This window comes from Nyctereutes procyonoides, unplaced genomic scaffold, assembly GCF_905146905.1.
Source record: "Nyctereutes procyonoides isolate TBG_1078 unplaced genomic scaffold, NYPRO_anot_genome, whole genome shotgun sequence".
Classification (NCBI taxonomy): domain Eukaryota; kingdom Metazoa; phylum Chordata; class Mammalia; order Carnivora; family Canidae; genus Nyctereutes; species Nyctereutes procyonoides.
This window is the reverse complement of record NW_026575042.1, coordinates 46,136,864-46,163,098: the sequence shown is the minus strand read 5'-3', so window position 1 is coordinate 46,163,098 and position 26,235 is coordinate 46,136,864. Positions and strand designations below refer to the sequence as shown.

Here is a 26,235-nt window from a genome sequence, read left to right as displayed (position 1 = left end):
AAAAAGAAAACAAAACCTTTGAGATCCTATGGAAACAGATGCCCACCTGGAATAGAAAGGGAAAAAGAACAAGATTCAGATAGTCCAGTGGCACATTTGACCGCCCGGGGGGGATGCATCTTCCACTTGAGCCCAGCTGTCCGCAGAGTACAGCCAGCACACCTGGCCCTGCCCGCTAAGGGATCGTGGCACCCCAACCACAGCAACAGCCTACGCTGCCCCCACAGATTTCCACAAGGCTACCCCGGGGACCAAAGACAGAGAAGGGCTGCTCCTACCCCTCAGAGGCCTGCTTCTGCAAAGGGGACTCAGGTCCCCTTTGTGGGTTTTGGGTTTAAGAAGCACTGAGTTTCATTCACATCGTGAAGCGTCAGCAAGAGCCCTGTCCCCGCTGCTGCGGCAAAATACAATGGAAGAAAGTGCAGGTCCAGTGGTCTACACACACACACATACACACACACACACACACACACACACACGCCCTCCCCCCCCCCCGCCCTGCCTTTAGGGCTGGGACACACGGCTACAGGTGGTGGCAATGCTGGAGGAGGACTACATGGAAATGCACGCAAGAGGGAGAGAGAGAGCAGTGGGTGAAGAGTCCAGTCTGCAATCAGACTGTCCAGATGTGAACCTCTGGCTGCTTGGAAGAGTGGCTCTCAGGGGCCTTTGGAACTGAAGCTGTCCTTCAGTTTCCTCCACTATCAGAGAGCTCCCACGACTGTCTCCACATGCCTGATGAGGAAATAAAGCGGAGAGGTTAACTAGCCCAAGATCACACCGTTGGTAAAGAACTCCAAAGAACCTCCGGTCTCTAACCAGCACACTATGTGAAGACAGCCAGCAATCAGTACCGCTGCTATTGTTTTTGTCTTGTTTCTGATACAGCAAAGTGATAATCTGAAGCTCCAGTAAGCACTCAGGTGTACAAAGAGCCCATTTCAGAAACTAAAAAGACCCTGGCCTTAGGAGGGGGTTCTTAACCTGTCTGCATGCATCAGAATCCCCTGGAGGGTTTGTTAAAATGCACCTTCCTGGGCCCCACCCCCAGAATTTCTAATCCAGTTAAGTCTGGGGTGGAGCCTGAAAATGTGAATTTCTAACAACCTACCAAGTATGCAGCTCTAGGGACCACACACTGAGAACCAGTGACAAAAGATCTGGAGTTTGTGGCTTTCTAGAAAACCAGGGCTTCGAAGCCCAGCATCAATGCTGCACTCACCATCAGGAGGAAGCTGTGTGTCCTAAAAAAGACGGGTCAGAATTCTCTGCCACAATGCAGAGGCACAAATACAAAGCTACACACACACACACACACACACACACACACACACACACACACCCTGGAAGGAAACCAGTGTATCAAAGTTTTCTCTTTCACTCCTTCGGCATTTCACAGACCCACAACGAATAAAAACATCAAGGCCACCACGTAGTCAATTATATCAGGAAGCCAACAGCCAAAACAGAAGCTTGGAAGTCACTTTTATTTGAGGTTTACTGATACAGAACTTTAGGAGGTCAGCTTCCTAGAGAACGAAGGCAAAGAGAGTAAAAGCCCAAAGCATCACAACCAAAATATGTACCCTGGTGGTTTATTTCCAAAAGTTTCCGAAAAGGGTGAAAGTCAATGGCAAGAGTTTCAAAAAAACGAGTTAAAAGTAAGATTCAGGTTCCAGGGTGTTCACTTTCGTTTAGCCTGCATTTCTCAAACTCTGCTAATGCGCCCACAGACCCCTTTTAAAGGGAAAAATATTCTCTCTGGCCTGAGGATGTCTGTCTGTAGACCCCAATTTGGGAGAAACAAGCTAGGATGTGGATACTTAATGGCATTAGGCAGCAATAAGAGAGGCAGACAAACGTAATGTGTGTTACATGGACTCAACACACTTTTATGACACTTTGCTCTGAAGGCCTTTGCCAAATCTAATCAGGCAAAAAAAAAAAAAAAAAATAGAAGGGCAAGAGTCCAGATTTTGGAATGGCATGCCTCTAAAATCCCCATGCCAGAATCTGTATAGGACACAAATAGCTTCCTCTTGCACTAGACTTGAACCTCTTCAAAGATCTCTCTAAATAAGAGGATCACCACCAAAATTCTAACAAAGGTTCCTATTGAGATTTAGGCTTGCTCTGCGGCCCATAGTTCATGATTCTTACAAAAGAACCTTCAGCAGCTACTATGCCTATTTGCAAAGGTAAATTCACAGTCCTTGCCTGGTCGCCCTGGGCAGCGGCACACCAGACCTGGGTGCATATGGATTTCAACAGAATTGTCCCAAGGGAACCTCGACATGGAGAAAGACTCTCACCCCTCTTTATCATTGGTTTCTACTAAAATAATAAGCCTTAAAGAAATGTTCAGGAGACAGGCACCTACAGACAGACATTCAGAATCCTAGAAATTGTTCCATGTTCATACAGAAGGCCAGGTTCACTCTGCATTTCTGTATTCCACAGTGACACCAAAACTGGATCTTCAGGGCCTTGGGTGAACTCCAAACACATCCATAAATCTCACACATTTACCTTGAACTTCATAGGATAATCTTATTTTTTTGGATCGCTTTCAAAGCCATCTTTTAATTTCAATAAAATGTTTCACCGGAAAGTAGAAACATTTTGATACTCGCCTGGAAGCTGGTTAAGCTCTTTCTCACTCAAGGAAAAAAATACATAAAAGAGGCGCCTGGGTGGCTCAGTTGGTTGAGCAACCAACTGACTCTTGGTTTCAGCTCAGGTCATGATCTCGGGGTCGTGATGTCGAGCCCCACGTCGGGCTCCATGCTCAGCACGGAGTCTGCCTGAGATTCTCTCTCTCCCCCCCTCTACCCCTCCCCCTCTCACGCTCTCTAAATTAACAAATGAATAAATCATAAAATCTTAGAAAGTTAGGAAAGGAGGTAATCATAAAATCTCAGAAAGGAAGGGAGACAGGTAGCTAGGTAGGTAGATCAGTCGGTCAATTGGGACAATTTCCAATGACCGTTGCAAGAGCAGATAATAAATGCAGGCAAACACATACACCGATGCACACAGACATGCAAGCACACACATGCGTAACCTCCTCCAGACTTCGCCTCTAACCCACAGAACCTGTGCAGGCATGCCCTATCTCTCTAGTCACTCGTGTCTAACACACTAACTCACTGTTCAACAAATTGGACAGAAATGTCCACCAGGACTATGATAATGCCACAGAAGTAGAAAAATGTCCCTCTGTGTGCTCATCAGGCAGACTGGGTGAGCGAGGGTCTTAACCAAACAAACAAAATTAAAAAAAAATAATAATAAAAAAACAGCCTGATAACTATTTTTCCTAGCCTTGCCCAGCCTTCCCTGGAAAGAGCATTTTCCAAGACCCCTGAGGATGTCTGCAGATCCCAGTTTGAGAAATGGAGCTGTGATAACTCCCACGCGTGGATACAGTGAATGGTCTTTAGGTAACACCTAGAGGTGGCGGGTATAAATGACCCAGAAGATAGGGGAATAATCTTTCCGAGTCTAACCAATTCTATCCACACTCCTCTCAAAACAGGTCTCACGTTCATCCCTTTATTTTTTTTTAATTTTTATTTATTTATGATAGTCACACGGGGGGGGGGCCAGAGACACAGGCAGAGGAAGAAGCAGGCTCCATGCATCGGGAGCCCGACGTGGGATTCGATCCCGGGTCTCCAGGATCGCGCCCTGGGCCAAAGGCAGGCGCCAAACCGCTGCGCCACCCAGGGATCCCACATTCATCCCTTTAAAATACAACTGTCGCCTGTCTAACCCATGGCTGCCATCACAGTGGGCCCTAGGCACTGCTCCTTGTGTGGTTCCTCTCCTCAGTTTAGATTTTTACCTGAATCCATCCTGCCCACAGGCCCTGATGAATCTTCCTCGAACGAGGGTTCTTTCCTGCCCTCCCCTGTTCACAAGCCTCAGAAGGTCTTCTACTTTTTTCCTTCTTTTCCCCAGAAGGGGCTAAAGAATGGAAGCACCTAACGCCACCCCCCTCCAAGCCCTCAGTGATACCTGTGGGCCTTGTCTCCACCTAACTGTGGCTCCAAACCCAAGCACCATTACCTCAGAGAGGCATTAAATGCCTTGAACAATCAAGCCCCACCTCCCAGTCTCACTTCTTTCCTCAGCGTTAAAATCACACAGATGTGAGTTTGAATGCAGAGCCCTTACTGGTGATTGGGAACAAGGTACCTGACCTCTCTGTACCTCAGTTGCTTCGTTTGAAATGAGGCAAGAATAACTCACAGGCTTGAGGTTATGTAAGATAAAATGTACAAAGAGGTTAGCACGGTGCCTGGCCCTATTAAGTGCTCTATAAACGGTGGCCACGGTTATAAAAACTTAGAGCTATATTTTATTTTTATATTTTAACTCATTTAATCTACTTGACTATTATATTCTTTCCCACATAAATCATCTTTTCAGCCTCCAAGCCTTACATAATGCCTTTCCCATCCCCTGGAGTACATTATCATGAAATCTTTTGCCTTCTTCAAACCACAACTCAGGACTCCCTTTCATTCAATCAACAAATAAATAAGTATACAGCACTGTGCTACGTACTGGGGATTCCACAGTGAGCACATTACAAGCGATAAATGCCCCCAAGGAGAAGCACCACCTGCCCAGGATGCACGTAACAGGGGCTTGACAGTCTCAGAAATCAGACAAGAATTCCCTGAAGAAGTGGCCTTTGAGCTGAGCTCTGAGAAGTAGAAGTTAACTGAGTTAAGAAGAGGACCTTATAATGGTAAGGTTGACATTCTGCATAAAGTGATACAATATTAATTCTAAGATGGTGAAAAGCATTGTACTTCCCAGAACAATTAAAAAAAACCCACAACGTAAAGAGGTTTAACTAAAATATCAATAGGCAACTTAAAATTATAAGAAATTACTTAATAATCCAAAAGAAAGCAAGAGAGAGAAAAAAATAGTACAACGTTATACATAAATCCAATCATATCAAATTATAGGAAATGAGAATTAAATATTAATTGGCCAAGCTTCCAATGAAGGGACAGGGATTGTCAGAATGCATAAAAAAGCAAAACCCCACGGAAGCACCCCAAGTGTGCATCGACTGATGAATGGATAAAGAGGACGTGGTATGTATATATAGAATGGAATATTACTCGGCCATAAAAAAAGAATGAAATCCTGCCACTTGCGATGACACGGATGGCACCAGAAAGTATTATGCTAAGCAAAATAAGTCAGAGAAAGACAAATACCATTTGATTTCATTCACATGTGGAATTGAAGTTACAAAGCAAATGAGCAAAGGGGGGAAAAATGCAGAGACAAACCAAGACTTTTTTTTTTTTTTGTAAGATTTTATTTATTGGGATGCCTGGGTGGCTCAGCAGTTGGGTGGCTGGGAGTCCAGGGGCAAAGAGATTGCAACTAGTTAGCAGACTCTCATAAGAGTCCAGACATCAGATGATGATAGGTAGGACCAAAACGGTGGTGACACAGGTAGAGGGGGGTATTTAGGAGGGCTACTCAACTGAACTTCTTGTTGAAGTGCTGGATGAAATGACCAAGAGTAAGGCTGTCAAGAAAGAACATCCCCCATATTTCTGGGATGGTAATATCTCTTAAGATAGGGTAAGCAGGGACGCCTTAATGGTTCAGTGGTTGAGCATCTGCCTTTGGCTCAAGGCGTGATCCCAGAGTCCCGGGATCTAGTCCCATGTCAGGCTCCTTGCACGGAGCCTGCTTCTCCTCTGTCTGCCTATGTCTCTGCCTGTGTGTGTGTGTGTGTGTGTGTGTGTGTGTCTCATGAATAAATAAAATCTTAAGGAAAAAAAAGAAATGTTAAAAAAAAAAGAAAAGATAGGGTAAGCAGTATTGAGGGGGGTTAGAAGAGGAACAGATCTCAAGTTCAGTTTTAAACATAAGTTTGAGGTAGCAAAGGAGACAAAATATTTTAAGATTTTATTTATTCATGGGAGACAGAGAGAGGCAGACCTAGGCAGAAGGAGTAGCAGGTTCCCTGTGGGGAGCCTGATGTGGGACTCGATCCCAGGACCCCAGGATCATAACCCAAGCCAAAGGCAGACGCTCAATCACTGAGCCACCCAGGCGCCCCGAGACAATATATTTTTATAGGCACTTATATATTTAAGTCTAGAGTGCAGAGAAGTCTAGGCTGGTGCTGTAAAGTTGTCTGCGTATAGATAGTAACTGAGGCCTGGGATGGCTGAGAGCACCTAGGGAGAGGGTAGATTGGGAAGAGACAAGAGCCTAGGGCAGACCCCACAGAAAATGCAGTACTGACTTAATGGCCAGGTAGGGGAGGAAAAGCCTTCAAGGAGACATGGCCAGAGAAGAGAGAAGGAAACCAGGAGCGTTTTATCGCAGAAGCTGTGAGATGTTATTTCACCAACAGAGAGATCAATAGGAGCAAGTGCTGCTGGGAATGTGGCTGTTGTCACTTGTGACCTCAGTGAGGGGTGTCTCGGTGGACTGACGAAGGCAGAAGCCAGATTGGAAGGAGCAGAGGAAGAAGTGGGAGGTGAAGGAGACAGTGGGCACACAAGATGTGTTTGGAAAAGTCTGGACAAAGAGGAGAGAAACGGGAAAAATGGAGTCACGGGGTGGAGGGTGATCTAAGATGGGAAGACCTTGTGCGTGTCTTAATGGCACCAGAAAGAATCCAGGGAAGGACAAGATGGAAGATAACAGGAGAAGGGGGAGATGGTTGTAAGCTTGAAGTTGCTGAGAAAAGTGAAAGGGACACCTAGGGCCTCCTGAGCCAGGACCCAGGAGGCAAAAATCTAGTACTAGACCAACCAGGGATGTGCAGAAGGGGATCCTGAGACAGGCCCCGTAGGCACACTGTAACAGGTGGACTTGTGTACCCCAAAAGACAGGTCAGTCCTAACTCCTGTACCTGTGCATATGGCATTACTTAGAAACAGGGTCTTTGCAGATACAAGATGAGGTCATACTGAATTAGGGGGTTGTGGGGGGTCCTAATCCAATATGGCTGGTGTCCTTACAGGAGAAAAGACAGAGGGAAGAAAGAGGCAGAGAGCCTGGGGCCACCAGAAGCTGGAAGAAGCAAGGAAGGATCCTCACCTCGAGGCTTCCAGGTGCAGCCCTGCCTCCAGGAGGATGGCTAGGCTCCAGAACAGCAAGAGAATCAATTCCCATTGTTTGAAGCCATCCAGTTTGTGGTGTTTTGCTATGGCAGGCCTAGGAAACTAAAACATACATACCTGTAGGGAAAGCACGAAGGGACTGCTCTATCCCTCGTGGCAAGACTACCCCCCAACACCGGGGTCCAAGCCATCTGGCAGCATCAGGGACCACCACTGCAGAGTTTACAACAGCTACGGAAAGTGTACAACACTATCACTAGACTCTGCAGAGAGAGGACACCCTGGCCAGCCCCCCACACCGCAGAAACAGGGACCGATTCATCTGTATCTCTTCTGAGGTGTCACATAAATGCCTGAGAAGTTTAAAAAAAAAAAAAAAAAAAACAGGGAGGGTCGGGTCCCCCATTGCTGCCCAAATGCCACCAGGCTTCTAAAGAGGGCCAACGGAGGAGTCAAACTGACTCAAGGGAGGCAAGACTCCCCTAAAAGGCAACCTAGCACTTCCCCCCGGCCCCCACCAACATCTCCCAACACCAGGGCCACATTTGCATCAAAGCCACATCTGAAACTCAGCTCTGTACATCCACCCTCATCTACATTGCTATTAATATTCACCCCATCCAAACCACACCTGCAGGCCATCAATCAGAAACTATGCAGGCCTAGGGGAAACCAAAGGATATGAGCTCAACACAAACCAGTAAGTTCTTCACACCTGTACAGAGCAGCAGGCAAAAAGAGAAGCAAAGAAAATCATGGCAACGATACCACCACGCTCCCTTGGCCATTAAGCAGCACATTCGTGTTCATCTTCATAACCCAAGCGGCTTAGACCGATAGGTCCTCATTTTACAAGGTGAGAAACTGAGGCTGAGAGGCAGGTTAAGTGGCCCTGTGAGGATCAGGCCCCTGGTAGATGCGGTGTGTTCCCCAAGACAGTGAGATCTTTGAGATCGGTGTGGTTCCAACAGAAATAAAGGGGAATCCTGGCTCCCATTCCTGGGAAGTGGATGTACCTCCACCTACCTCACGTGCCCATTTTAAAGAAAAAGTGAAAATCACGTGAGGCACACGAACAGGGAGGTACACACTATGTATTTTGGGATTTTATTATTTTTAGGTAATCTCTACACCTCACCTGGGCCTCGAACTCAGAACCTCAAGACCAAGAGTCACACGCTCCACTGACTGAGCCGCCCAGACGCCCCCACTAGTATTTTAAAAATCAAAGTATCATCATCATCATATTTATAGATCGTTTGTATGGCCGGCCGGTGCACGTAGGCCTCAATCATACACGTGACCAACACCCTCCCTTGAAATGGATGGAAATGTCTGGGAGTTACTGGAAATACTGAGAGTTACTCTCGGTAATTCTGCAATGAATTGGGTGGAAACGTCCACCAAGGTGTTGAACACGTGGTTCTTAGAGGTGTTAATTCACCGTAACAGCCTCACCCTCCCCACAAGTGGCCTGGCGAGACAGGCAGTCCCTCCTCATTTTAAAGTGGAAGAGTTGGGGGGCAGGTGGGGGTCAGGGGGGGCGTCTTTGTAGCCAAGTCGGTTGAGAGTCTGCCTTCAGCTCGGCTCTTGATCCTGGAGTCCCGGGATCGGGATGGAGCCCCCACATCTGGCTCCCTGCTCAGCGGGGAGACTGCTTCCTCCTCTCCTTCTGCCCTTCCCCCTGCGCCACCCTCCCCACCGCCACCTTCTCTCGCAGATAAAGAAATAAATAAAATCTTTAAAATAAATAAATAAAGTGGGAGAGTCTCTGATTCAAATTATATCTAAATATACTTAACATTTATTCCACTCATATTTAAATAATTGTATCCATTAATTCATATTCAAATCAAATTCAAATGCATCATCTTCCAATATCAAACACCTGGATGTAGCTCTCAGAAAAAAAAAAAATTGTAAGAAAACTGCCGGAGGAAAAAAATACTTGAACTTTTAGATTTGCGTGCTCATGAAGGAGGCAAAGGACCTAACGCCTCCAAGAGTCTATCCCACCCAGGGTTGTGTTTAAGGCAGCCTCAAAGGGCAGTCTGCTCTTCCGAGCCAGCGTCGCCCAGGTAAGCCATGGTCCCAACACCATTCTTGCACTGCGATCACATCTCAGGTACACTCTTCCTGTAAATCGTATTTTTCACACTTAGGACTGGAATCTGCCTCCCACTGTGCCAGGTGACTTGAGGGCAGAGAACATATACACAAGCCATGGTTTCTCTTCTCTGAAGTTAACTGTCCAGTGGAGTGACTCACACTTACCCCTCACCTGACTTCTTTCGTTTATCCTTCTACCTCACACCTAATTACTCCCCCCACCCCATGCTAGGCACACACCTGGGGGAAGGAGCGCTGTGCAATCTCCACCAAAGGAAATGCAAATTCATAAAAAGGAAAATGTATTGGGTGAGAGGGATAAAGGGGTATATAGGGAAAAAAAATCCCGTGAAACTGTTAGGTCATCCTTTCAGCCTGAAAGCGGAGAGACTGGTGGTGGGTGGGGGTGGGGGGGTCCTCTTTCTTGTTGGTAATGGTGTTTTTTAGGTCAATTCCTGGGATGCAGGCTACCATTTTGAGTCAAGGAAACCAATATCCGCCTTGGGAAATGTCTGAAAGCTAACCTCTGTTAGCATCTCCCAGGGACGCCTGGGTGGCTCAGATCGTGACCCCGGGGTCCCGGGATCGAGTCCCGCATCGGGTCCCCGCAGGGAGCCTGCTTCTCCCTCTGCCTGTGTCTCTGCCCCTCTCTGTGTCTCTCAAGAATAAATAAATAAATAAACATTTAAAAAAATAAAAATAAAAAACCCATCTCCCAGCCTCCGCCCTCTTTATTTCCAGGAGGCCTGCTCAATCCCGCCTCTCCCAGGACCTCAGCCAAGCATCCCAGGACCCTGGTGACCAAGCGGCCACCAAGCAGCCGGGGGAACAACAGGTACGGAAGGCCAGACCTGAAGCACCCCGGGCCCTTTTATTTTTCTTTTTTAAGACTTTATTTATTCATGAGACCCAGAGAGGGCGAGGCAGAGACCCAGGCAGAGGGAGCCGCAGGGACCTGATGCGGGACTCGATCCCGGGCCCGACGGCGCTCGACCACTGAGCCCCCAGGCCTCCCCAGGCCTCCCTCCCCTCCCTTGTAGCTCCAAGGCCTCCGGGCCAGTTCGGGGCCCACGTGGAGGGTGTGGATACCCGCTCCCCTCGGCAATCCAGGATCCTGGAGAGTCACCAACGCCCCGGACAGCACGGGGACGTGTCACTCGGAGGTCGTCGAGCAACAGGACAGAGGACAGTGGCCGAGCGACCTGAGCACTTGCCACAGGCCTCGTGTCTCCTGTGACCGGCCTGTCACCCACTGCCGCTCCTTCACGGGCCCTTCTGACTTCAGCTGCGGTCACGGGGGGCAGGAGCCGGGGGATGAATCGGCCACCTGCTGGGGCTCCAGGCGGGTCCCCGGAGGCCTGCACCCCGGCCCTGTGCCTTCAGCCTTCCCTTAGGCAGGGCGCAACCCGGGCCCTTTCACTGCCACCCCGCCCCCCGCGCCCCCCTGCCTCCGGCGCAGTCCTCTCTCTTCGGAACTCGAGCGGAGCCTCACTACACGTAGACAATAGTTAGGGCCCCGGCTCTCAAGTCCACCTCCGGCTCCATCACCATCACCATCGTGCAGCCAACTGACCTCGGACAAGTAGGCCCACCCCCCACCCCGTGCCTCAGTTTCTGCACCTGTAAAAAGGAGGTCACAGGCCACCTCGGAGGTGTTTGGGAGGCCCGCAAAGCCGCGCCGCCAAGCACTCGGGGTAACCAAGCAACACCGGCTATCATGACGGAATGTGCATCCTGAATGTTCGGGTTACTCCTCAGTTTTAAAATAAATCAATGCATCGGTCATCTTCTAAATGTTTTATGCGTCTCAGTGAACCAGATGCTAACTTCCTGAGCGGTGCCACTCGCTCAGGGTATGGCCCACTCACTACTGTTACCGGCCTTTCGGGGGGGGGGGTGGGGGGGGAGAAGCAGCGCTTGGAAACTTTTATAGCAATTTGATATTGCCATTACATTTGAGCTGGATTCTTCTAGTAAGTCATTTTAATCACATTTCTATCAGTCTGCAACAGATTGAAAATTAATTTAAAAAAAAAAAACTGGTCCCTCACCATGGATATTTTGAGCAGCACTGTTCTAGAGGGGACAGAAGCAGACTTCTATTTCTTTTCTACACCCCCACATCACCTAGCCCAGTGGGAGGTATATACCAAGTACTGAGTAAATGAAAATATGACTTCAAAAACATTTCGATTACTTAATAATGACTTAAGAACAAATCTCATGAGAATAGTCAAAATGTAAATAGTATCCCCAATTCATAAAGAATTGTGTTTTTTTTTTTCAAGAGGAAGCTGCCATTTAGTCTAAAACTGACCAAGGAATAAAAACAGCTCTGACCCCAAAAATATTTTCCATACTGCCTACTAACACAGTGTGAAGCTTTAAAAATAAAAACACTGAGCAACGTCAATATTAACCTCCCTCACAGAACTCAGGAAAAAAATACATTATTTAGCAATGGCTTGAATGTGATTTTTTTTTAAGATTTTATTTATTTATTCATGAGAGACACACAGAGAGGGGCAGAGACACAGGCAGAGGGAGAAGCAGGCTCCATGCAGGGAGCCTGACGCAGGAATCGATCCCGGGTCTCCAGGATCACGCCCGGGCCGAAGGCAGACGCCCAACCGCTGAGCCCCCCAGGCGCCCCTTGAATGTGATTTTGACAGAGCCCCCCATACCCTTATGTAAACCAGCATCTTAGCAAAAAATCCCAATGACACTTCAGACAAAATACATTTTTATTCATTCTTCACTGCTGCCAATGCCTTAAATGGTCCCAATCTTAACAACCCCGTTAGATTAATCCATGAATGAAATGGCTAGAAAAGGGAAGCAACAAAGTCTATCAAAATTTTAATTGACAAGGCAGCACTTGCATAGCTGAGCTGGGGCACACTGGATGTGGGCTGAAGGCTACGTTCATTCTGCTCAGGAAAATCTTCACACAGTAACGCTGACTCTGAAAATGCTTGTAGAAAACTCAAGATAAATAAATGGGGAGCCCCGTGTAAGTCCTGTCTCCCCTCCTCTCTCAAAGGCAGTAATCGAGAACACTCTGCATAAGGTATCAGTCCCCTTGGGATCTCAATCCTCTGGCCCCGGGGCCAAGTTGGTCTTGCTCTGCAGATAGCCCTGCTCTCTCCAGCAGTCTTAAGCTCTACTCCTCTCTCAGTGCCCCCCCAAAAGCTACAGATATGTTCAAGTTTATAGATTCAGTGTACTCTCAGCTTACTGAACTATGTGCAGTTCACCTGAAGACCATGTCTTATTTCCCATCTCTGTGCTTTTGCTCATACCATATACCCAGAAGGCCGTGGCACCTAAAACACCCCCATTCCTAAAGACTTTCCTAATCCCACAAAAAAAAAAAAAACTGACCCCTCCCTCATTTGTTCCCAACACCCCACTGAAAGTTTCAGTGACTTCCCTGCCCAGTGAATAGGAGTGTCACCTCTCCAGTCACCGTCCCTCAGGGGCAGGAACCACGTCTTCTACATCCTGGCATCCCTGTGCCCCATACCAGGCTTCTAATAACCCTTGGCTAGTAATGACCGTCTGTTACCAGATCCCGTCAACACATACTTCTTAACTTTCACCATATCCCAGACTCTCTCCTGGCATTTGGTGATCAGCGGGGAATGAAAGAGACATAGTCCCTGCTACATGGAACTTTTACTGGTTGGGGCACACAGCAGGTAAGAGACCAACACAAACCTCGTTGAGTGCTGAGAAGAAAACAAGCACTAGGCAGTGATAAAGAGAAAAGGCCACCAGGCAAGAGGAAGCACACATGCAAAGGTCCTGGGGCCACCTATGTAGCTGGAACTCCACCAATATTATCTCTCCCCTTGGGCTGCTCATCACGCCATCCTCTCCTAACAGGTGCCCTCCTCAGAGCTCCTGCTGACAGGGTCCAGGACCTACAAGCCCTGAAAAGTGTCATCCTCGTCTGCCGGCTTCTCCATCTCTCTGCACGCTCAGCAGGTAATCACAGCCATGATTTGAAATATCTATGCACATATTACACCCAAATCCAGGTTTCCAGCTTCCACTATACATTCCAACCTTGAACCCAACCTTGACTCTGAGGCATCTCGGATCCAATGCATTCGGAAAGCATCTTTTTCTCTCCATCTGCACCTTTACCTTCACCATCCTTGGGAAAAAGATTAAACAAGTTCTTTTTGTTCCCTACGGCATGTTGGCTTTCGGACCACCATCAATCTTCCTCCCCAACTGTGTGAGCCAGCAGCTCTCCAGGTCCAAGTCCTCCCTGGTTCCCAAGAACTTAACAACACATCTACGTGAGGCCAAATTTTCTCCAGATCCTTCAACCAAAACAACATATTGTAACAGACTGAATGCAGAACGAGATGTTAAAGAGAATTGCAAAAATGTGAAACAATGCCACTCGTTTTACTACATTTTTGTTTGTAAAAATAGCTATTGCTCATTAAAAAAAAGAAATAACAAGAAACTGGTTTGTTATTACAGTTAAATGGATATATAGTTCTAAAATTTTTCAGTTTTGATTTCCAATAAGGTAAATATCAAGATATAACCGACATAAACAAAAGCTCTAGAGGATCCTCAATAATGTTGAAGACTATAAAGGGGCCTTAGGATCAGAAAGTTTGGGAAAGAACCACGGGCCTTGGCTAAAAATGTTGGCATACTCCCATACACTTATCTCTCCTTCTTATCTCACTTCCACTTTATCAACCCGCCACTCAAATAATCTTTCTCTTAAATACCCTCTTCTTTCTTCCCAAGCCCTATTGGCCAAAAAAAATGGGCACCTAAAAGATACCCACATCAAATCTCATCAGCATCTATAAACGTTACCTTATTTTGGAGAAGGATCTTCGCAGACACGTAATTTAAAGACCTTGAGATGAGATCTTAGACCACCCAGATACGCCCTAATCCCAGTAACAAGTGTCGAGATGAGGAACCATGCAGAGAAGAGCCGCACAGGGAAGGCCACGTGAGATAGGAGGTTGAAATCAGACTGAGAGAACCACAAAGAAGGTAAGGAGCACCTGGGGGCAAGGGGCTGGATGAGGAAAGAGAGGACTCTCCCCTAGAGCCTTCAGAGCAAGTGCAACCCTATTAACACTCCCTTTGGATTTGTGACCCCCAGAGCTGTGAGAAAATGAATTTCCATTGTTTTAAGTCACCTACTTTGTGGAAGCTTGTTGTGGCAGCAGGAAGAAACTAATACATCCACCCTCGGGCATGGAATGTTAGTGACCACAGAGCCTTTTTACCGCAGTATGACCCTCAGGGCCAATGGCCTCTCAAACTGCAACCATGAGTCACCTTAAATCTCATTCCTTGAACTTCACACCCTGGAATGGCACCTCACCACCTCCACTACATTATCCAAATGCCTCAACAACACAGCATCCAAAGGCCCCCATAACTCGATCCCACCTTTCTTTCCCACTCCAACCCAGCTCCCCCCTGCATACCCCACACCATACCTCAGGCCCACAGCCCAGAGCACATCCCACATTCCTTCTGGCCTTTTGCACAAGCTGCTCCCTCTTCCCCAAAATTAATTTTCTTTCACATCCTCAGCCCCATCCACTCCTACACATCCTTCAAGTCCCAGACTCAAAAATCTCCTCTATCAGGTCTCATTGGGGAAAAAAAAAAAAAAAATGGGTCACTCTGGCCTATTTCCACAGCACTTTGTACATTCCTCTCAAAGAATATCTGAAACATTGTATTCCTTATTTACAAATCTATCGCTTCCTCTAGACCAGGGTTTCCCAACCTTGGAATTACTGACTTTTGAGGCCAGATAATCCTGGGGGGGGGGGGGGCACACCACAGAGGCAGGCCTGCTCAGAGTATTGGAGAATGTCGGAAACATTCATTGGCTTCTACCTACTAGATGCCAGGAGCAGCGTGTATAGGCACACACGTGCCTATGCAGTCTCACAACCCAAATTTCTGAAAACATTGTCAGTGTCCCGGAAAGGAAGTGGGAATCACCCCCAAATGAAAACCGCTGCTCTATGCTGAAGTCTTTGGGGGCCCAGGACCAATGCTCCTACCATTTGTTTATTGTTACGTTTACTCACAGAAGAAATTCTGAGTCCCAGGTGCTGCGCTCAGAGCCGGGGACATAGAGGATAAGAGTTTTGGGCCCCATCCTCATGAAGCCACAGCTGGCAAAGGGCCCACAAGGCGCTCAATAATATTAGCTGAATGACTGCATTCGTTTGCCACGCATGTATATTGCCCTCAAAACATGGAAAATAAAACCCAGGGGTTTAAGCCTCAGGGCCATAGCATTTCCATCCATTTACACAGAACACAGCATGCAAGTGCTGCTCCCTGCAAGGAGGCAACAGTACTTGTCTAGCTGGTCTCCGAGAGCTACGCATAAAGAAAGGAGCGTCTCAACCAAGAAAACCGAAACTGGGTGGGATCAATCCCCTACACGCAGAGCTCACGAAGGCCAACGCCAGAGCTACCTACACCAGAGGCCATGGACGGAGCTGGAAGCTCAGGATTGCCTGAGCTTCCAGAGTCTCCTTCCCTCTGCCCAGGAGACCCCATTAAAGATTCTGGTGAGTTCTAAGATCAAATGGTGGGCCACTCAGTCCCCAGCTCTGACAGAGACACTGGGTGCCCTGAAGTACAGAGATATTCTCACTGGGTGTCGACCAGGAGCAGAGGCTGGGTACAGAGGGGAGGCCAAGTAAAGTTGCAAGGACGTATCGGGGCACACAGGTGCTTGGCCCAGATCTGCCTTAACGGGAGTCCCCTTTAACCTCTCTGGGACTCCATTTCCTTTTGTATTAAAAGAGAACAATGCATCTTTAAGTTCCCTTCTAGCTCTAAACATTCCCAGTCCCCCCCACCCCCAAAAAAAGAAAAAAAAAACTGGTATAGATCCATAGAATCTTCCTCCAAACAAAACAGATCAGGGCTCTTCCTTCCTTCCCACCTAAACCCTTTCTGACAGACATGGAAATAAAGAAAGCCATTTCCACTTCCTGCAAGCCTCTGATAGGCACTACCCAGAATGTCCTAGCAGGCAGGATACAGGTGCTCCCGGGCTCTTGCTACATACCCATTAAGCCAGAGAGGAGGAGACTTCTGGGATGTGCATTCTCTATATAAGGGGGGAGGGGGGAATGGAAGGGCTCATGCCGTGATGATTTCAGGTGCCAATGTATAAATGAGAAGTGCCATGACAACATCAGAATGCTTTCAGCCACGGAAAATTGACAACTGGTCCCAAATGGCTTAAGCCATATGGACATCCATTGTTTATTTAATGGGTCCAGGGAGGGGTGGTCCTAAATAAAAGCCACTCAACTCCTCTTGTGTTGGCTTTTCATTCATAGGCTTCTTGCCTCATGGTCACAAGACGGATGCCCTAGCTCCGACTATCATATCCTCTAATTACTTTTCCAAAGATAGAAAATTAAGGAGCTATCAGGGCATTGAGAGAGGGCGTTCTTCCCCTGTGCCTACACTTTTTTTGGCAAGAAGAAAGTTCTTCCGAAGAAGTCCTAAGGTAGATTTCCGCTAAATCTCTTTAGCCAGAATGAAGTCATAATACTCACTCCAAGCCACAAGAGAGTTTACGTAAGGGAGGGTCTGGCTTTGAAGAAAATTTTTTGTAGGAAGCAGGTAAGGGAATCCTGGGATAAGGATGATGGTCAAAAAAAAAAAAAAAAAAGAATGATGGTCAAGTAGGCAATAAAGTGCTATACCCAGTAGCATCCTGGTAAATGTTTAACAACTCGCTTTCAAAAAAAAAAAAAAAAAAAAAACACCTCATGTGTAGCATTTGCCCATTTCCATCATGCAAATACATCCATCGTGCCAGAGTTCAAGATGCCAAAATGCTATGAACCTGCTGACAAAGCTCCCAAAATTCGAATCATCAGCCGGTACTGATGCTCTAGCCCACCACGGAATCGACAACTCACATTTGGTAACAATAGAAGTTTACAGTGCTCCTTCGCATTCAAAACAACCTAGATGGTTAGGTCATTCTTCCCAACTCACAGATGAGGAAAAGGACACAGCACCCCAAATCACATGGTGCAAATGGCAGAGCTAGAATGCTCCCTTAACAGCCCTAACCCCGACCTCACCTCGACTCTGGGAGCATGAGGTACACGGATACCTGTACCCCACCAGCCCTCTCCACTAACCAGCCAATGAGGTTCTAGCTTAGCTTGGACCCAAACACAAAGGCCCATTCCTGTAAACTCAGGACCTCAATAATAATTATTCTTTAAGTCATTCCCTCCAGTGACAATAGGAGTGCACATGTATTTTTACAGCTCGGAATAAAGGTTAGTGCCGAAAGAAAATAATCAGCCCTAATCCCATCCTTGAGATAACAACTGCTAGCGTGTGGTTGATTATGCCCTCCAGATTTTTTTTTTTTTTTTTAGGTAGAAATCGTACTATTTTGTGACATAATGACATTTTTATTATGTGGATTTCCCTTAACAGAGAACTAGAGAGGACAGTGCAATGAACCATCTTGTCACCATCACCAGCTATCAAGAGACAAGAGCGTTTCCCGTTCCTTCCTCAGGGAGGAATGTGTAGGAGGCAGGCACCTCCCTCCCCACTACGAGGCTCCCCTCGCAGGCCCCGAGGCCCGCTCCTTCACTGCTGCTCAGGGCACAGGGCCCAAGGGGACCCTGAATCGTGTTCATTCTCACCGACCCCCTCCAACTCCTCAACTCCCTGCCTTGTCCATCCATCAAGAAGCCTCACAAGGGGGGGGTGTCCAGAGCCCCCCCTTAAGGAGAGCTGCAGAAGAAATACCTCGAAATTCTTGGAGTTGCCACTTCCACCTTCTCCATCCTTCATGTTCACGTGTGTAGGCGCACACACCCGCAAGAGACAAGGGCTGAACTAACGTCCTAGGACTCTTCATCTCCATCCTCTCCTGCCTAGTGCTCACCCAACAGTCTGCCTTCCAGACTTCACGCTGCAGTCCTCTAGCTTCGGAAAGGATCACGGTGCATCCCCACCGTGGGCCAGCCGAAGTGAAGAACCCAACAGGCTAACAGGCGCCGTACCCGAAATGAACAGCTTCGCGTGAGGCCCCGAAGGGCCCAGGCCCAGAGTCAAAGAGAAAATTCCACTGCCCTGAGCAAGTACAAAAAGCATCCCCATGGGACAAAGCAAGACCGGCTCCCCTAAGCCCCAATTCAACCAAGTGCACACAGGAGGGAGCTGTGGATATTTCAAGGGCAAGGAGGGCATGCTACTCTGCTATAAACCATCAACAGCTGATAGAAAACAAGCCTATTCTGGGAACCATGGTTATTAGAACTTTAGGTGGGAAGTAGCTAAACTCATTTGCACACATTTGTACCAAAAGGTGCATCAAATTGGTGTATTGGTCTAAAGATTTTAATACATCTAATAGTGGGAAGCAGGTAGGAAATAAGGGGGAGCCTGGCTTACAACATTTTCTAAAGATAAACCCAAGGGCAGCCTGGGTGACTCAGTGGTTTAGGGCCGCCTTCAGCCGTGGGCGTAATCCTGGGGTTCCGGGATCGAGTCCCACGTCTGGCTCCCAGCATGGAGCCTGCTTCTCCCTCTGCCTGTGTCTCTGCCTCTCTCTCTCTCTCTGTCCCTCATGGATAAATAAATAAAATCTTTAAAAAAATAAAGATAAAAACTAAAGCCATTATTCTCAATATATTTAGGAATCACCTGAAAAGTTTGTTCAGAATGTCAATTCCTCAGCCTCCTTCCCAAAAATTCTGACTCAGAAGTCTGATATGGGGCATTATATCTGCAGGTTTAACAGGCATCTTTGACGATGCTGCTTGCAGGTGTTAGCAGACCCTGAGAAAGGACAACCACTTGGGTTTCTACTTCTTGGCCACAAAGTTTGGGTAGTAACACTTCTGTGAGCAGCAGGAAGAAAGAAACAAGGCCTCTGACCCAATGTTTCCTATAATGATTCTGGCCTGAGTCTCAGGAGGCCCAAGCTAATGGTACAGATGTTCCTCCCAAAACACTGGTATTCATGGAGGTCCTATGACGGCCCGGAAGCAGCCAGTCAATCTCAGGAAGAAGCTCTTCCCTAACCTTTCTTAGGGTCCCCCAGGCAACTGGTCAACCTGTCCTCTCTTCCCAGGCAACCTTATCAACAACCTCCCTCTCCAAGATTATAAAGAAACAAATTTTCACCTCCCCTCACCCCATCTCCCCAGCTGTCTCCAAAATAACCATTTAACATGTTTTAAGGGTTTTACGTGCTAACAAGAAAACAGGCTTTGCCAAAATAAAACAAGCATTGGGGCAGTCAGACGTTAAAAATACAACTGCTCATTAAGAGTTCTTCCTGCATTTCACTAATTTCTGCAAGAACTATTTACTGAGCACCTAGTCCAATCCCAGGCACTAGGCAGCTCAAAACTGTGACCACCACCGAGAAGCCCCTGTTCTCGTGCAGTTTACATTCCAAGCGTGGAAGACCACGGAGAAAATCAGCAACCATTTCAGTGGCCGGCGCTGCCAAAACCTATTAACCCAAGATGAATGAGCTAGAGAGGAGAAGGAAAAGATGGGTTACAAGGAAGGCTTCCTTGAGGGGGGAGTCTCCAACAAGAGCCAAACGACAGGAAACGGGACTACAGGGGCAGTCAGGGACAAGAACAGGGACACAAAAGAGCTGAGCCTGTTGGAAGGAGAGAGAAGGGGCCACTGGTCCTACCCCACAGCCAAGAGGGGAATGAGCAAGTCAGGAAGGGATGACTCAAAGCCCAGGGGCCAGATCTCAAAGGGCAGGGTTTTAGGGATATTAACAAATTCAATGGGAAGCCCTGGAACTCTTTACCAAGGGAGGAGTTACACCAGTAGTAATCACCTGAACTGAGCACTGCCTGTGTGCCAGACATGGTTCAAATCTCATTTTACCTTTTTATCTTTCCAGCAACCCCACATAGTAAGACCAAAGAGGAACCCCATTCTACAAGTGAGATCTGAGTCAAAAAGGCAGTAAGCGATGATGCCAGAACTCCAAGCCAGATGGTCTGGCGACAGGTAGTGGTTGTGGAAGTGAACGAGGGCCAGATGGAGGGCCTTGAAGACCCCGGCAAGGAACCTGTTATTCCAAGCGTGACAGCACCTCATTCAAGGAGGACAGAGACTTGTGGACTCATCCCCTTCTATCTGAGTTAAGAGGGGAACAACCTCTGGGGAAAGCCCACCGCACTCTCGCTGCTAGACCAACTACTGCAACTTCAGCCATACACAGACGTCCAGACCTGAGCTACCTACGTCAGGCAGAACTTTCTAGGCTCTGCAGAACAGGTCAAGGTCCTTAGAGCAGGGGGGGGAGGTGGGGCATGGACCAGCAACCATAAGATCACCAGTCATCTTCTTAGAAATGCAAATTATGGGGCCCTCGGCTCATAACTACTCAATCTGAAAAATCCAGCCATTTGTTTTGAACAAGCTCTACAGGTGATTCGCATAGGTCAAGTTTTGCAAACAGCTATTCTGGGTTATCCACGCGCAGACACAATCACCACCACCACCACCCACCTTCTCCAACTCCCCCAACTCCTTCCCCTCTACCTGCCCAAGTTTTGCTAGACTTGTCCTTGGGCAGCCTCTGCACTCCACACCCGGCCATCCCCTCCACTGGCGGGGCTCTCTAGAGCTCTCGCTGCCTGGAAATCTCACTATTGACCCAAACTATTTTTCTAACTGGTTTGACTTCCTGAAAATAGTTACTATTCAGCTGTTTAGGCCTCTTCTAGCCCAGGGTAAACTCCTCCTCTGTCACCTCCAAGATCAGACGTCAAGGAGAATTTCCGCCTTGACCTAGACTTTCCCCAACACCTGCCATCACCAGACTTCTTTTTATTCATTCATTCCCACTTTTATTCATACATTCCAACAAGTCTTTGTGCCCTCGGCATCCCAGGAACTAACTACAGGTACTTTAGTGATGCCTAGAAGCAGCGCTCATCCCTGCTCTCACAAAACTGACCCTTTAGTGGGCGATGGCTGCGCGCAAGTAAATACAAAACTACAGATTATAGGCTTATACTAGAGAGGCCTCTGAGAAGGTCACTGGGTGAGACCCGAAGGAAAAAAAGACAGGCCTGACAGTACGGGGTGTTGAATCCATGCCAGGCTTTCGTCTACACGCCGTACATGCATTGCCCATGTCATGCTCCAACAGGCCGATGAGTAGAGCGTATGCTCACCCCCACTCTACAAAAGGAGATACTGAGGGCTGGGGAGAATGAGGAGTAAAGAGGAGAGCCAAGTTGCAAACCCAGGCAGAGGTGCTCCAGAGCCTACCCTCCTAACCACAGGCTAAGGTGAGAAGAGCAGGGTAGAATGGTGGAGGGGGGCCGGACAGGCAGACAAGTGTCCAGGCAGACAGATCGGCAGGTACGCCAGACAAGGGGCAGAGAAACGTCAACCTGAAGCAGAAAGAAAGTCGAGCTTATCAGTCAAACTGGGGAGCAGTGGACAGATTGGAAATATACGTGGGAACCGACCCAACAAGACATCCAGGAACGTGTAGTATGGAGTGTAAGGAATTAGGGGAAACCAAGGGTGACTCTCAGTTCTCCGATTCTGTTCTCAGAGCTTGAGGAAGGTCAGAAGACAAAGTGTTATAACACAATAAAATAAAGTCCTGTGGGGTGCTGATGCCCAGGCAAGCTCTCAAAAGAACATGGTCCTTTGAGCAGGTTACAGCTTCTAGCTCTCCCCACCCTCCCCCTCCTTCTCCATAGAGGATCTTCATTCTACAGGTCCAGCCTACCTCCCAGGAGCTGTTTTCCAGAACACTACTAGCACTGGTCAACAATAATAAGAGTCACAGCTATAGTAATAAGAATAGCTTCCACCGGAGGAGGGTTTTTCTCACACAAATGTAATGCATTTCAAACCAGAGTTCTCCAAATTTCCTGAATAGAACACACTTACACTAATTTACAAATGAGAAGTTCCACAACTTGCCCAAGGCCATACAACTGCAAAGAGGCTGAACCAGAATCCAAATCCAGGTCTAACCAATTTGGAAGCCCCTACTTCCTCCATTAAATCAGCACTTCCCACAACGTGAGACACAGATCTCTGATGGAACACAACAATGGTTTTAAATGCACAAATAAACTTTGTCAAGTTTTAATAGAGTCTGGTTTTATTACGGATAATGCTATGTGCATGTAATACCAAGTAGATAAAAAATTAAGGGGCGCCTGGGTGCTCAGTCACTTAAGGGTGTGCTTTCAGCTCAGGTCACGATCCCAGGGTCCTGGGATGGAGCCCCCAGTGGGGCTCCCTGCTCAGTGGGAGTCTTCTTCTCCCTCTACCTATGGCCCTGCGCCCCTTCATGTTCTCTCAAATAAGTAAATAAGATCATCAAAAACAAATTTAAGGGATCCCTGGGTGGCGCAACGGTTTGGCGCCTGCCTTTGGCTCAGGGCGCGATCCTGGAGACCCGGGATCGAATCCCACGTCGGGCTCCCGGTGCGTGGAGCCTGCTTCTCCCTCTGCCTATGTCTCTGCCTCTCTCTCTCTCTCTCTCTCTCTCTCTCTCTCTCTCTCTGACTATCATAAATAAATAAATTTTTAAAAAAATTTAAAAAAAATAAATAAATAAAAACAAATTTAACATATGCATACACACAACTGGATTCTAAATTTTGCATTACATTTGTAGATGCGAATCCGTAACTGCATGTATACTGCTGCCTAGGAAACCAAGTTTCTTAAAAGTTAATTTAAAGAAAACATTATGGGGATCCCTGGGTGGCTCAGCGGTTTAGCGCCTGCCTCCGGCCCACAGCGTGGTCCTGGAGTCTCGGGATCGAGTCCCACGTCGGGCTCCCCGCATGGAGCCTGCTTCTCCCTCTGCCTGTGTCTCTGCCTCTCTCTCTCTATCTCTCATGAATAAATAAATAAAATCTTAAAAAAAAAATAAAGAAAACATTAGAATAAAAGTACAGGTGATACAGGGATAGGAAGGAACTCTTGGGAACCTACATAAGTAACTGAAGCTTGTGGAACAGGGCTCACCACACCACCACCCAAGAACAGCCAAGCACCTGTTCCATATTGTACTCAAATTTGACTATGGCCACACACAACTCTGACTCTGCTCCAGAGAGATGAAATACTGGCTGCCTTGGGGGAAAGGGGGTAATATCCGAACAACACAATTTAACATGAATCATTCTTAACACAGTATTGGTCTTGACATAAATAAATACTGGTTTGGTGGTCCGAATCCTCCGCTTCTTTATCACACACCTTGATTAAGTCAAGCAAGCTTCCTGGGGCCTCAGTTGTTTCACTTTGTCAAAAGAAAGTCATATAAAATAGGTTCTCAGCTCACTTCTGGCTTTGAACTCCAGAACATGTTGTGAAATCCTAAAATCCAAAATTATTTTTTCCACAGTTGGAGAGGCCTCAATCCCGAATGAGCGCTGACCTGAGAAATAAACACTATATATATATATATAAGTCCACACGGCATCCCAGACGACCATCCCGTAACTAGGGAGACGCTATTAATTACACTTCCCTCTGGAAAATATGGCAAGACGTTACAAGAGGAGAACGATGAGCCAATCAGTATCGCTGTCCCCACCAAAACTTCAAAAATTTCCTGACACTAATTTTTAAGCGACTCACTTTGTTACGGTCGGTCCTCAGTAACTGTTATTTCTAGTCCTTAACAATCAACTTTAATCTGAGTGGAAACAGCCCAGAGAGAAATAGATGGAGAGGAAATCTGCAAGATCTCATCAACCCATCCTTACGTGAATGAAGAAGCCTCAACTGAGAACCACCTGTCAAACCTTCCCAGCTTCCGTCTGAATTCCTCACTCCACCGATGCTCCGACATGTTTGCGTGCTTAAGCCTCTGAAAGGAACTGCCACTCCTTAATTTTCGGAAATATTAACAGAAGTTTAGTTAGAACAAGCATTCTTCCTCTGATACTGAAATAAATACCTTTATCAAAAGGGGGAGTCCTAAGGACCCCTCCCTCTTTCTTCACAAAGCCCTTTCTGTGATGCCAGTGGGCCTCCAAACTTTTAATAGAGGATCTTTAGATTCCCAGAGAGAAGTCCTGCAATGTGCTCACTTCGTTTTGTGTGTGTGTGTGTGTGTGTGTGTGTGTGGTTTTTTTTGTTTTTTGTTTTTTTGCTGAAGAAAACAGAGGATGGGTGGGCTGCAGCTGGCAAAGTCAGAAAGCACAGCTGGGTGGCAGGTGATCTTTTAAAAAAAAAAAAAGAAAAGAAAAGAAAAAAAAAAGGCAAATCCCTGGGCAAATTGTGTAGCCAAGGGTGATCATTATAACTGGAGAGTTGTTACATAATTACTTCTTAACTGCTGACAAACACATCAATGGCTGTAAAATGCCATGGTTACTCCAGACACCGAAGCCGGTGTACCTAAGGCGAGAGTCGAGCTTTCTCCCATTTCATTCAAAGAAATAAGCCATCTCGGGACTTATTTCCCTTCCAAGGTAACCCGTCGGCTTTTTACATACACAAAACAGCCTCCCGCAATTAAACCAACCGCCTCTAGGGACGAAAATCAGGCTCCCCTTAATACTGGTCTTTTTTTTTTTTTTAAAGGGAAAAAGGGGGACTACAGAAACAAGTGCGTGCAAAGACCTCAATATTCATCGCCTCGATTTTTAAAAAAAAAAAAAGAGAGAGAGAGACTTCCCCAGCACACTGGAAAATCCGAACAGAAAAGGGTCTTCCCCTCACCCCACCCCCCCACCCCCGTCTCCACCTCCCTCCAGCCCGTCGCTGCTCAGCAGGCGCAAAACGTAGGGCCCCGAGTCGGGTGCTCCGCATTCCAACATTTCCCCAAAAAGTTTACGAGGACGGAGCGGAGCAGCGCGGAGGGAAGCGCGGCCGGCGGCGCCCGGGGCGCGCGGGCGAGGGGCGCTCGGCGGAGACGGACCCCGCGGGGCAGCCGGCGGCGGCGCGCAAGGCCCGGGGGCCGGGCGACCCGGGTCGCGGAGAGCGGGCGCCCCCGCGCCGCGCAGGGGCCGCCAGCCGGGGGGGAGGGGGGGGCTCCGTCTCCGTCTCCGCCGCCGCCGCCGCCAACGCCGCCTGGGGGGGCCCCGGACCCCCGGCCCTCCCGCGCCCCCGGCCCTCCCGCGCCCCCGGCCCCGCAGCTGCGCCCGCGCCGCCCGCTGGGCCAACTTGGCCCCGGCTCAGCGCTGCGGAGCGCGGCCCGGGGCGCGGGGGAGCCCCCCCCCCGCCGGCGCCTCACCTCCTTCTGCTTCGGGTCCTGCGGGTAGACGTCGGGCGGCCCGAGCCGGGGGCGCTTCAGCGGTCTCTGCTCATAGCTGAGGAGCCCGAAGGCGGCCATGATCTCTCATGTTAACCGGCGGAATGAATGAGAGTCGGAGCTGGAGCCGCCGCCTCTGAGCACCAGGGAGCAGCAGCACTTTGCAGACAGGCTCGCGCTCCGGTCCTCGCCGCCCCTCGCCGCTCCTCGCCCGCTGCCGGGGCTGCCGGGGCGCTGCCGGGGCGCTGCCGGGGCGCTGCGGGCACGAACAGAGCGGGTTGGCCGCAGCCGCTGCCCGGCACGCACGCAGCCTCCCGCGGGCACCGGCGGCGCTTCGGGCCCGGGACGCGCCGCTCCTCCCGTCCCCGGGGGGGGGGGGGGAGGGGGGAGGGGGGCGGGGGGAGGAGCAGCTGCTGGGGACGTGTGACTTTTTGCACCAATGGACCCAAACCCACCCCAGCCGGACACGGGGGTGGGGGAGGGGCACGGGCAGGCGGGGGGGGGGGGCGCGGAAAAAAAACTTTTCTGGGCGCCCAGGCGGGCGGCCCCAGCGCTGCCCGCAGGTGAGGGCGCCCCCGCCCCCGCCCCCCTCGCACGGCGGGGACCCCTCCCCGCAGACCCCGCACCTGGGCGCGGGCCGGGCCGGGGCGCAGGGAGCGAGGCCCGCGGGGATGCGGGCGCGCAGGGGCTGGACGCCTGCCGGGCTCC

At 48.7% G+C, this 26,235-nt stretch overlaps 1 protein-coding gene across 1 annotated transcript in view; it reads right to left on the bottom strand.

The window, feature by feature from the left end:
• MED12L (mediator complex subunit 12L) overlaps positions 1-25,734 on the bottom strand; it is a 317,933-nt gene extending 292,199 nt beyond the window's left edge. Inside the window, 1 exon segment of the mRNA XM_055321579.1 lies at positions 25,510-25,734. Coding sequence (XP_055177554.1) covers positions 25,510-25,608 — 99 coding nt within the window. The 5' untranslated portion in view covers positions 25,609-25,734.
• Between the last annotated feature and the right edge of the window lie 501 nt (positions 25,735-26,235).